General features: G+C 33.7%; 1 protein-coding gene across 10 annotated transcripts in view; it reads right to left on the bottom strand.

Annotated features, from left to right (window-relative positions):
• The window catches only part of Dmd (dystrophin, muscular dystrophy), a 2,390,387-nt gene that overhangs the window by 2,055,459 nt on the left and 321,429 nt on the right, over positions 1-13,499 (bottom strand). For all 10 annotated transcript variants that reach the window (XM_006527768.3, XM_017318379.2, XM_017318378.1 and 7 more), the window contains exon 2: positions 12,903-12,964. In XM_006527768.3, the coding sequence (XP_006527831.1) occupies positions 12,903-12,964 (62 nt within the window). The remainder of the gene's footprint in view (positions 1-12,902; positions 12,965-13,499) is intronic.

Below are 13,499 nucleotides of genomic sequence, written 5' to 3'. Positions count from 1 at the left end.
AACAGAAGGAAAATCCATTTCCCTTGGAGGACTCATTTCTCAGTGTCATTTCTTCAAACATATTCTTATAGAGAGCTACTTAAATAACTCATATTTTATGACTATAGTTTTTAAATGATAGTTCTTGGACATACACCCCCAGAATCATCTAGAAATCTATTAGAAATGTAAATTTCTAGGTTGTGTATCATACTTGAATTGGAAATTCTTTCTGAACTCCAGGAATTTCTGAGGTGTGTATTTCATCAAATATCTCTACCAAGCAAATATAACCGAATTGCCTTTTCATTGTATATATATATGCACATATTTATTAGAGTACATTTTTCATGAAAGTTTAATGGTGGTAAAACAGTCTCAAGCCAGGCGTGGTGGCGCACGCCTTTAATCCCAGCACTCAGGAGGCAGAGGCAGGCGGATTTCTGAGTTTGAGGCCAGCCTGGTCTACAAAGTGAGTTCCAGGACAGCCAGGGATACACAGAGAAACCCTGTCTCGAAAAACCCACAAAAAACAAAGTCTCATTATTCCATCAGTGTTTATTGCTTTAAAACTTATATTTGTTTTTACCACACTTTGTATTATAAGACACTTAATATATAATTTTTGGCCTTACAAACTTAACAGTGAAATACTCAGATCTTCATCACCACTAAGTTGAATATCCAATATTTTAATCTATCTACATTTCTACATCCACTTTCATCTGCCTTTGATTTTCCTAACTCTGCAGGCACAATGTCAACTTAAGGGTCACTTTCTTTTACAAAGCCATCCTCCTCTCTAAGCAATTCATGTGTGTTCCCACAGGACTTCCATTATATTAAAACCCCACTACTACTTTAACAGTTTCTTTATACAATCATCTGCTGCTTCTGATGATAATCTTTTAGAGAAAGTCCATCTTTATTAAACCTTCATTGGTGAAGAATACTATGCCAGGCACACACAGTTGGCACTCAATGGAAAGATTATCTTACCAGCGATATATCTCTTGTGAGATGGTACATGATTGCCAACTATATTCTCCAAAGTAAAAATAAGAAAGAAAAAAATTTCCTTTTGCCTTTTTAAAATGTAAATGTTTATTTATACAAGAACAACTGGCAGTTTCAAATATTTATTAAGTTACTTCATAACATAGCACAGAAAAGTAAGTTATATGCATCTTTTAAAATTAACTGAAGGTTTGAAATCACAGTAACAGTGAGTCAAATAACAAACTAGTTCTAAAAAGATTAAGTTTTCAATTAAAACTGTGAGATCTATAAAAATCCTAATTTTTTCATTAACTTCATGATATTCCTTGTTTGTTGTATGTTTGGCAAAAAAGAATGAGATTTAAGGGCACATTCAAGGAAGTGGTTCTCAGTGAACTAAACCATTAGCACAAAATATAGACACACTCGATTCAAAATATAGACACATTCTACAAGTTTACTTAACAGTAAGTACAGCAATTGTGGAGTCGACATACATTTAAAACCACATTGTGAATGTCTTATATACCTACTTTATACTAATTAATAAAATAATGTCACATATAATAACTTCCTTATGACTAGTGGAAATTAAATGTAAGTCACAATAAAAATACTTGGCTTGAATTATTTAGGTGAAAACTCAATTCTAATTTTAATACTAAGTACTCCACTCAATTTAAACTAGCATGTAAAATAATAACATATATTCTAATATTACTTTGAATATATTGACACATATATTTCAAACACATGTAGTTAACAGAAAAGCTTCATGAAGAATATTTCTGTCTTGGTATGATTAAATAGATTAAATACTGAAAAGTGGATTGAAATTGCTGTTACAAGCATGCTATATCTTCTTTACAAAGGTTTCAGTGTCTTTGAATCCCTTTCTCAATTTTTATGGTTCTTACTATTTTCATAATGCCTCCTAAGAAAAGTACAACATGTATACATACAGCAGTTATCAAAAAAAATCTGCAAGTATCATGGATTTTGGTAGTCTAGTTCCCAGTTTGATCTTATCCATTTACCTTGAACAAGTCACCTCAAATTTAATTTTTGTTGTTGTTGTTTTAGTATTCAATGTATTAGGTTATCTCAATATTGTTTATATAGAGCTATACAGAAATAAAGCATTCTGAATTCTCACAATTTCTGCTTCTTGTACCAATACTATTTACTCTAAAATACTTGACCAGATCCAAGTACTATCAAAGCCTGATACACATATTACTATCCTTCATCCTCTCTGGTGACCTGATTTTTCTCAATAGCAAAGAATTGGAAGAAACAGGGAGACAGGGGCACAGAACCTTGTTGCATCTTTGGAGACCAATCTACAACACAACAATTCTGCCCTATTAACTCTGCTCATGTAGGTAATGTAAATGAGGATACAGTGAAAATATTGACCCGGACCACTACGTGGGTTGAAAGAATGGTTTACTGGAGGAAAACGAACTGATGGTCTGCCTTTGAGAATAGAGAGCAGCAGCTTGGTGGGAAAATAAGTAGATTTTATATGACAGTCAGCAAGATGGGGATCTTTAAGCTGTTAGAATTAAACTGAAACCAGACGTCCTTGCCACATATAGCTGAGTGTTAGGAGCAGATAATGGAGTTAGTGCTTTTCCTGGTAAACAGATAACAGCCTTGAGAGATTCCTGAGAAATGCTAAGTTTAAGTTACTGTTTACCTCATTACAATCAGAGTCCTGTCTTGATTATTTGCAGGTTCTTATTTTGGGGCATAATCAGCAGCACTGCCATTTTGGGGGCCTAATCTGGACCTAAAAGTTATCTTATGTAGTAGTTATATAAAAATTTACTGATTACGAATGTTGAAGTCATTCACACTTAAAATTGGCATGGATTTGAAGACAGAGGATGGCAAGATAATAAAACATAAATAGCGATTTTATTTTACCTATTTTCTGTCAAAAATATGTAAAACCATGCAAAAGAAATGAGCAGATACCTAAAAAAAAATCCCCATTCAAAATGTTAGCTGTGAAAATTTAAGTTCAGACAGTTTCAATCTCTATCATAACGTTTAGGATCAAATGTATTTCAAAGTTCTCAATTTTTAATATTCTAGAATGTTTCTATGGACCTTATTGGTTGAGAATTTTACATCTAAAATTTCAAAATGAAATAGTTTCCAAAGTCTGAAATATTTTAAATGCCATGTCTGATGTCACGGGTCACAGCAACACCTGCCTAAGGAACTTATAGAAACTTTCCAGATATAAACAAGAAAAGTAAGACTGTCAGATCAGTCAGACAGGAAAGATTTTATGACCTTCCTCAAAGACAGGGTGTGGAAATTACAGTGTGGATTTCAATACTCTGTTCTGTCATGATATGTGTTTCTTTTTTAAATCCTTGCTAAATGTCTGTAGAAGATAGACACCAAGGACATAGTTTTTAATCACTGCAAAACTTCTTGTTCCCAAGCAAGATATAGAATGTGGACTCTTATGAAAACATGACCACTTGGCCCTTAAACCTTTTGCTGTGAAAAGAATGGATGAGAGGACACTATTTATACTCTGTTGAATTCTGTTAGGAGTGGAAGTAAGAAAAAACAAACAAAATGCTGTCAGATTGAGTGGGAGGGATACTAGCTGCTGTAGAAAGAGGTCCTTAAAGAAACAAAGTAGGATTCACTAAACATTATGATGTAGAATTAAAATTCATGATTACTTATTTCATTAGCATGACAACATTACAAGCACGATGATTCCAACTTTAATATCATGTTCTTAAGAGAACCGAATGACAGCACTAGAAACAAGTAACTAGGTGGGAGAGATCAGTAATGATGTGAATACAATTCTTTCAATTCAGAGCATTTCTCCAGCAGTAAGAAAATGGTAGTTTTTCTCTTTTATTGTTATACTGTCCTTATGATATATGTTTTATTATAAATAGACATGGACTCCAAATGATGTAAGGTTCATAAAGTTTAAATTTTATGTTTAATTTTCTTTTCAAAATCAGTTGTTTATAGTATTTCCCTTATCACATGGACTTATGTGGAAAAGCCTGTATTACAGGCTGACAATTTAGTTTTTTAAGTGTTTATGTGAAGGGATCAAGTAATATACATATACCTGGAGGTCAATTGGCTGGCCCAGTTCTTACCCTCTACCTTTTATCAAGCATTGGGGACTGAATGCAGTGTGTTAGCCTTCTGGTTTGGGGCAACAAAGTTCTTTACTGCTAAATCTTCTTACACTGCAGAAGTTCACAATGTTCATCTTATTTTTAATTGTGTCCTGTTAGTTATACTAAATGATGAAGCATCTTTATAAAAACCTTGAAAAATCATTGACTGCTACTTCACTGAACTGTTATCCTGATTGAATGAGCCTTAGCTTTTTGATGTAGACATATGTGTCAGTAGTGAAGAAATAAATGTGTTATGTATTCATACAACAAAGTGATTACGCAAACCTATCTTTTGTTGGTCAAACATAAAGCCACATATTAAACTTGGAAAAACCAAACAGAGGGTTGTAACTAGACTGTAGATGATATGACAGTCATATCCAGTGAAGGATCAAATTCACCAGAAAACTTGTTGAGAGATAACCATATTTTCCAAGAACCAAGTAGTAAATATTTTCATTCTATTCTTTTTTTGTCCTCACACACATAAAATATGCATTTGATGATGACTTTAAAACTGTGTTTTCTTTTCATAAGCCTAAGTAAATGAACAAGTTTTTAATAAGGTGAATTATATTTGTCATGAGTAAACACTAGACATTTCTTTAGAATTATAACATATCTACAAATTACATGGAAAGAATATTTACCTTGAATTAATCTTATCTTAAAATGGCTTTGTGTTTGTCTTAAGATAAATATTGTTTGCTTATCTATATAGAATGGATGTGATAAATCACATTCTAGTAGAAATTTTTGGAATCACAGGTTAATAGAAGGGTTATTTAGAAAAAAGAGATAGGGATTAATTTAAAATGGGACTGAGAAAGTGAAAAATTGGTGGGTTTTACTCCAAACACATATCTGGCTTCTAGTGACACCAAAATGATAAAGATATAATTAACCACATGTATTTCTTTAAAACATCCTCTCGGTGGCTTTACAAAGTAACAATGATATGCTTTTCCATGACTGTCAAATTTACAAATATCCTGTAAATGTACTTGCATATCTCACTGATAAACCTTTGTACTCATGTACATTGTATTGTTAAGTATTCTTAGGAGTGTACTTAAGAATAGGCAGGCAATATTTTTTAATCTTTTTGTTGTTTTCCAAATTTTATCCAATATACTTTTTCCATTAAGAAATTGTCTTCTTGTTCTAAAACTTAACATAAAACTAATTATCTGTACCACTAAGCAATAAAATGTGGCCATTGATCTAGTATACTGGTAATGAATGCTGAGATTACAGGTAAAATGCATCCTCCTTTCTTCAATAGGCTCACATTTTAGCCCTTTGTGAAGAAATGTTTCCTTCTAAGCTAAAATCCGCATGCCCAAACCACTCACATGATGTGTCCAGTTCTAGAACTTAGCATCATACAAATGACAACGTCTATTCCATGAAATCATAAGATTCAATTTCAGTTAATTTTGTGTAGCCTACAAGGCTGAATTTCTGCTGAAATCCATTAGTGGAACAATAAGACTGTGTCAAAATATTTTATATATGTATATGTAAAATGAATATATGTATACATATATAAATAATTTATATTGCTTTAAATCTTTCTGTCTCTTCATTTTCATTAATTTCAAAACTGATAAGTCAGTCTGTTATATGAGGTTTTGGGGAAAAATACATTGTAATATGAAAAAATACTTTTGCAATTCTCGGTTTACTTCTGAAAATGTTCTGTCATTTTCTTGCAAAAGTGCCTCTTACTAATCCCAGTAGAACTTCAGTTTTGGAGTGATTAATAATTTTCCTGATCCAGCTATAACAGCTTTAGGGAACACTGTGGACAAAAATAACGTAAGGTTGATTTAAATATGAAGATGCTAGGTAGTTTCATGTGACTATTTCATGACTTTTAAAATGTGGACTTTCTTTTTTTTATTTTATTTTATATTATTTTATTTTATTTTTTTTATTATTAGGTATTTTCCTCGTTTACATTTTCAATGCTATCCCAAAGGTCCCCCATACCCACCCCCCCAATCCCCTACCCACACACTCCCCCTTTTTGGCCCTGGCGTTCCCCTGTACTGGGGCATATAAAGTTTGCAAGTCCAATGGGCCTCTCTTTGCAGTGATGGCCGACTAGGCCATCTTTTGATACATATCCAGCTAGAGTTAAGAGCTCCGGGGTACTGGTTAGTTCATAATGTTGTTCCACCTATAGGGTTGCAGATCCCTTTAGCTCCTTGAGTACTTTCTCTAGCTCCTCCATTAGGGGCCCTGTGATCCATCCAATAGCTGACTGTGAGCATCCACTTCTGTGTTTGCTAGGCCCCGGCATAGTCTCACAAGAGAGAGCTATATCTGGGTCCTTTCAGCAAAATCTTGTTAGTGTATGCAATGGTGTCAGTATTTGGAAGCTGATTATGGGATGGATCCCTGCATATGGCAATCACTAGATGGTCCATCCTTTCGTCACAGCTCCAAATTTTGTCTCTGTAACTCCTTCCAATGTGGACTCTCTTAAAAGCAGGAGATGGTGTATTTATTTGCCTAAGACAGTACCAAGAGTGTATTCAAGGAAGATGAGATATCAGAATTTTTCCAGTATGATAACAGATTAATTCAGAGTAGCAATGTATAGAAATTAGGCACATTTAAATATTGATAATGAAAACACACATTTCAAAATTTGGAGAATGAAAATGGATGTAGTTACATGCTTTACAACAATCACTTACCAAACCACAAGTAATGGCTCATGCTGGTAATCTCAACACTCACAAAGCTGAAGCACTAATATTAACTTTGAGGCCAATCTGTATTACATAGTAAGCTATAGGCCTGATGTAGGGCTAGCACAAGACTTTTTTTTATGCGAATGTTCATCTATATCTTTGTCCTTTGATCTCTTCAATTCTCTATATACATAGGATAATATAACTTGAAACATGTACACAATTTGTAATGATCAGCCTATTTCATTGATATTACACCAAAAATATTTTCACAAGAGGACTTTTGTAACTCCTTTCTAACTAGTCTTAACTCTTTAAAAATGGAATCTTCCTTTCCCTCAGGCTCTTTAGGAGGCTTCACTTTTTTTTAAGAGTATCACCCTACATCAGGCATACCCAAATTGGGATCCAGCTCAAGGGCAGGCCCCAAGGCCTGACACTATTACTGATGCTATAGTGTGCTTAGGAACAAGAACCTAGCATGACTGCCTCTGAAAGACCCAACAAGCAGCTGAAAGAGTCAGGTACAGATATCTGCACCCAACCAACAGACAGAAGCTGCTGACCTTTGTGGTTGAATTAGGAAAAAGCTAGAAGAAGCTAAGGAGGAGGGGTCCCCATAGGAAAACCAGCAGTCTCAACCTGGACCCATGAGATTGCTCAGACACTAAGCCACCTACCAGGCAGCATACACCAGCTAATATGAGGCCCGGAATACATGTAGAGCAGAGGACTGCCGGGTTTTGACTCAGTGGGAGAAGATGCACCTAACCCTGAAGAGACCTGAGGCCCCAGGGAGTGGGGAAGTCTGGTGGGATGGGAACATCCTCTTTGAGATGGAGAAGGAGTAGGGAGGAGGTATGAAACGTGGAACAGTCAGAGGCAGACCAAGAGGGGAATAAAGACTGGACTGTAAGGAAAGGTTAAAGAACAAAAAGAAGTAAAAGAGGGGGAAGGCCTCTGCTGCTTTATATATTGAGTGTATTTTTAAATTTTTTATTCCAGTAAGTATATTTATAACTATAATTTGTAGATATATGTTTGAAAATCTATCTATTGTCTGTTTGAAACATTAATAAATTTCCATAATGCCAGTAGATATACTAAATAAACCATGTATACCCATCTTGCAAATATCCTGAGAATTACTAATCATACTTAAATATTTATAAATTCATTTTCAGTTAGTTTGATTTAATATTTTACTGTTATTTTATGTTATTGTTTAACACTACACTTGAATTTCACTTAGTTAAAATAACTTAATCTTTAAAAATACATGTTCTAGTTTCTGTTTTTTTTTTTAAAGTTCTGTAATGGAATTTTATTAACTATTAACTCAGTGGAAAAAAAATAAAACATCAGAGCAAAGACAAAAGCATCTTTCTCGCCTACATGTTCAAGTGTAGTTTGGAATGGTTTGCTTTTAATACCATAATGATACTCAAGAAAAAAGCCTTTTGTGATAGAAAGAAAAGAACATTTCTTTATTATTGCAAAAGGTTTGCAAAAGGAGAAAGGTGCATTAAGAGGGTAGTTTATGTTTATCAGCAGCACAATACAATCAATTAAACCTCCACACTTAAAAAGACTCTTCCAGGCTTTCCAGGTCCATCTGGCACAAAGCCAGCAGAGGTGAGCTGGGTTCTGCCCCCTAAACTCCATCATCAGGTCACAGTTCTGCCTCCATTCTCTAGGAGACCTGCAGGACCACAGAAATATTCAGTTCCAACTGGGGCACAAGAACAACATTCTCTTCTTTGAGCTCCATTGTCAGGTCCAAGGCTCTGCCTGTCTTACCTAGGCATCTTATTGGCATTAGGAACATCCAGACAACACCAGAGAGAAACAAATGGCTAAAGTCCAGTGGAAGAATATAGCCAACAATAGCCAGGTCAATACAGCACTACCAGAGCCCAGCTATTTCACCACAGAAAGCCCTAGATAAATTAAGATGGGTGAATCACAAGAAGATGGCCTTAAATCCAATCTTATAAAGTTGATAAAGGACTTTAAAGAGGAAATGGATAAGTCACTGAAAGAAATATGGGAAAATATAATCAAACAGGTATAGGAACTGAATAAAACTATCCAAGATCTAAAAATGGAAATAAAAGTGGTAAGGAAAAGACAAACTGAGGGAATCCTATAGGTGGAAAATCTAGGGAAGAGAATAGGAACTACAGACTCAAGTATCACCAACAGAATACAAGAAAGAGAAGAGAGATATCAGGAATAGAAGATATGATTGAAAATATCAGTCAAAGAAAAATGTTAAACCTAAAATGCTCCTGACACAAAATATCTAAGAAGTCTGGAACTCTATGGAAAGACCTAACTGAAGAATAATAAGGATAAAAGCAGCAGACTACAAGCTCCAAGGCCTAGAAAACATTTTCAACAAAATCACAGAAGACTTCTCTATCCTGAAGAGAAGCGTATAAACATATAAGAAATTTACAGAACACCAAATAGATTGGACCAGAAAATAAAAGCTTCCCACCATATAATAATCAGAATACAAAATATACTGAGCAAAGAAAATTTACTAAAACCTGCCACGGAAAAAGGCCATGTAACATATAAAGGCAAAACTGTCAGAATTACATCCAACTTCTCAACAGAGACTCTAAAAGCCAGAAGGATCCTGGGCAGCTATCTTACAGACAATAGGAGACCAGAAATGTCAGCACAGACTGATATACTCAGAAGAAGTTTCAATCATCATAGATGGAGAAAATGAGATATTCCATGACAAAACCAAATTTAAACAATATTTTTTCATTAATCCTGTCCTAGAGCGGATATTAGAAAAGAAACTCCATCACAAGGAGGGTAACTAAACCCAAGAAACTAGAAGAAATAAGAAATAAATAATTTTACACCAGCAAAAGCAAAAGAAGAGAATCACACACACACACACACACACACACACACACACACACACACACAAAACTATTACCAACATCAAAATAAGATGAATTAGCAAACATTAATAATTAATATGTCTCAGCATCAATGGACCAAATTCCTCAACAATGAGACAGCCTAACAGTAGATGCATTATCAAGATCTATCATTCTGCTTCATACAAGACTACAAGACACACAACACAGCAACGAAGATAGACACGGCCTTAGGGTAAAGGGCTAGAAAAATAGTTTTCCAAGCAAATGGACACAAGACACAAGCTGGAGTAGCCATTCTAGTATCTAATAAAGTAGATTTCAACCAAAAGTAATCAAGAGAATGGGAATGATACTCCATATTAATGAAATAAAACATCAACCAAGATGATGTCTCAATTCAGAACATATATGCCCCAAGGGCAAGGGTACTCATATTCCTAAAAGAAGCATTACTAAAAGCTTAAATCAAGCACCAAAACACACACATGACTAGTGGGAGACTTCAGCACCCTGCTCTTACCAATTGACAAGTTATCAAGATAAGAACTAAATAAATAATGAAACTATGAGATGTTATGTATCAAATAAATCTAACATATATATACAGAATATTTCATCCAAAGATGAAAGAATATACTTTCTTCTCAGCACCTGATTGAAGCTTCTGCAAAATTGACCATATATTCAGTCACAAAGCAAGCCTCAATAGATACTTGCATCTTATCAGATCTATGTGGATTAAATCTGGATTTCATCAACAGAAATAACAGAAAGCCTGCTAACTCATGGAAAATGAACAGCTCTCTACTCAAGAACCACTGGGTCAAGGAGGAGATAAAGAAATGAAGATTTTCTAGAATTCAATGAAAATGAAAGCACATTACCAAACTTAGACGCAATGAAAGCAATGCTAAAAGGAAAATTCACACTGTGAAAGCAGGGCTGAGAGGAATGTTCATAGCACTAAGTACCTTCATAAAAAAAAAATTGATAGACCTCATACTAGCAACTTAAAAGCACACAGAAAAGCTCTATAACAAAAAGAAGCAAACACATCCAGGAAGACTAGATAGCAAGAAATAATCAAACTCGGGGCTGGAATCAATAGACTAGAAACAAAGAGAACAATAAAAGGAATCAAGAAAACCAAGAGCTGCTTTTTTTTTTTTAAGAAAATCAGCAATGTAGACAAGCCCTTAGGCAAACTAACTGAAAGGCAGAGAGATAGTACCCATGTTAACAAAATCAGAAAGAAAGAAAAAGAGGGACATAACAACACTAAGGGAGACCAAAGAATCATTAGACCTTATTCCCAAAGATTTTACTCCCCAAAATTGGAAAATCAAAATGAAATGTATGATTTTCTTAATAGATTACACTTACAAAGGTAAATAAATATTAAGTAACCTATTTCAATAGTCCTATAACCTGTAAAGAAATAGAAGTAGTTAGCAAAGTCTCCCAACCAAAAGAAAAACAAAAAACAAAACAAAACAAAAATCCCATGTACAGAATGCTAACAGACTTTCAAAGAAGAGCTAATGCCAATTCTCCTCAAATTACTCTACAAAATAGAAACAGAAGGAACACTGCTGTATTTGTTCTATAATGCCACAGTCATCCTGACACCTGAATCACACAAAGGCTCAACAAAGAAAGACAATTTAAAACCAATTTCCTTTTTGAACATTGATGAAAAAATACTCAATAACATACCCACAAGCTGAATCCGAGAACATATAAAAAACTATCAACCACAGTAGACTTCATCCCAGGAATGCAGGTATGCTTCAACATACAATATCCATCAATGTAATTTGCCGTATAAACAAAACTTCAGTAAAATTCACATTAGATGCTTCAAAAGCCTTCAAAAGCATTTTGCCTTTAGACAAAATGTAACACCCCTTCATGGTAAAAGCCTTGGAGACCTCAATGATTCAATGCACATACCTAAATATAATAAGGTGATATGCACCAAGTGAATAGCTAACATCTAATTAAATATAGAGAAACTTCAAGCATTTCCACAAAATCAGAGACATGGCAAGAAGCCCACTTTCTCTGGGTCACTTCAATATATTACTTGTAGTCTTAGGTAGACCAATAAGACAACTAAAGGAGATTAAAGGGATGCAAACTGGAAAAAAATACCTTTTACAGTTGATATGATAGTATACATAAGTAACACCAAAACCTCTGCCAGAAAACTCCTGCATCTAATGAACACTTTTAGAAAACTGGTTGAATACAAGTGATAAACAGACTGACAAAAAATTAGGGAAATAACACCCTTTACAATAGCCACAAATAATGTAAAATATCTTGGTATAACTCTAATCAAGCAATTGAAATACCTGTTTGACAAGATCTTCAAGTCTCTGAAGAAATAAATTGAAGAAGATATCGGAAGATGGAAAGGTCTTCCATGCTGATGTATCAATAGAATTAACATAGTAAGAACGCCCAAGTTACCATAATCAATGTGCAGATTCAATGCAATTCCCAACAAAGTTTCAACACAAGTTAATTGCAGACCTTGAGACAACAATTCTCAACTTCATATGGAAAAACAAAACAAACAAACAAACAAACAAACAAACAAAAACAAAATAACTAAAACTATCTTGTACAATAAAAGAACTTCTGGAGGAATCATCATCCCTAATTTCAAGCTGTAATTCAGAGCAAGTCATAAAAACTGTATGGTTTTGACATCAGAAGAGATTGATCAGTGGAATAGAATCAAAGACACAGAAATAAGCCCACACACCTAAGAACACTTGATTTTTGTCAAAAAAGAACAAACCCAAAACCATACTAAGTAAATAAAAATGAAATATGACGATTTCATCAACAATAAAGACCCTCATATTTTCTAATGTTTGACATAGATAATATAATTGCCAGAGTATACTGTAATGAGTCCCTAAGAATAAATCAAACAAATGTGGTTTAGAAACTTAATTCCCACCTCTTTACCATATGTTTTAAATCAAATAAAATGTAAGACTTGCAGATCCAAAATTAAAATGACACATAAGAAAAATAATATCCACATTTCAAATTATAGCTCTAGAATCAATTTCAAGAAGTCAATCAATACTTCATTTTAAAATAAATATTCTTACCTTAGAAAATTGTGCATTTATCCATTTTGTGAATGTTTTCTTTTGAACATCTTCTCTTTCATCTATATTATAAAATAAAAAATAAAATTTATAACTAGGATTAGATTTTATAACCAAAATAACTTTTAAATATTATTTTAAATTTAGTTTTAAAATCATTGCTAAATGAAGTTGAACCTAAGTAAAGTTGGTATTGAACATTCAATTAAAAAGAATTTCTAAATTAATAGATATGTTCAGGTCCATACTCATTCAAAAATAATAACACTACTGAAATCAGTTTCACTGAGTAAATGGAATAATATTTATCTCTTGATAATCATTAATCACCCTGGTATAATTTAAGAAAAGCATAGGGTATTGACTATTTAGCAAATATAATCCTAGACCTTTCCCTCTTTTCCTTTCTCTTCCTCATTTACAACAAAATTATTATTACTTTACAACTACTATATTCTCTAACTTGAGTCTGACCCTCATAGAAGAAAGTTTATGTAACAATCAAGAGTATGGCTTAGTTACTATAGTTGCTTGAATAAGTTTGGCCCTCATAGATTCATGTGTTTGAATGTTTGTCTCACAGAGAGTGACACTATT

This window comes from Mus musculus, chromosome X (genome assembly GCF_000001635.26).
Source record: "Mus musculus strain C57BL/6J chromosome X, GRCm38.p6 C57BL/6J".
In the NCBI taxonomy this organism is placed as follows: Eukaryota; Metazoa; Chordata; class Mammalia; order Rodentia; family Muridae; genus Mus; species Mus musculus.
The sequence above is the reverse complement of the archived record's forward strand: the minus strand, read 5'-3'. Positions and strand labels throughout refer to the sequence as shown.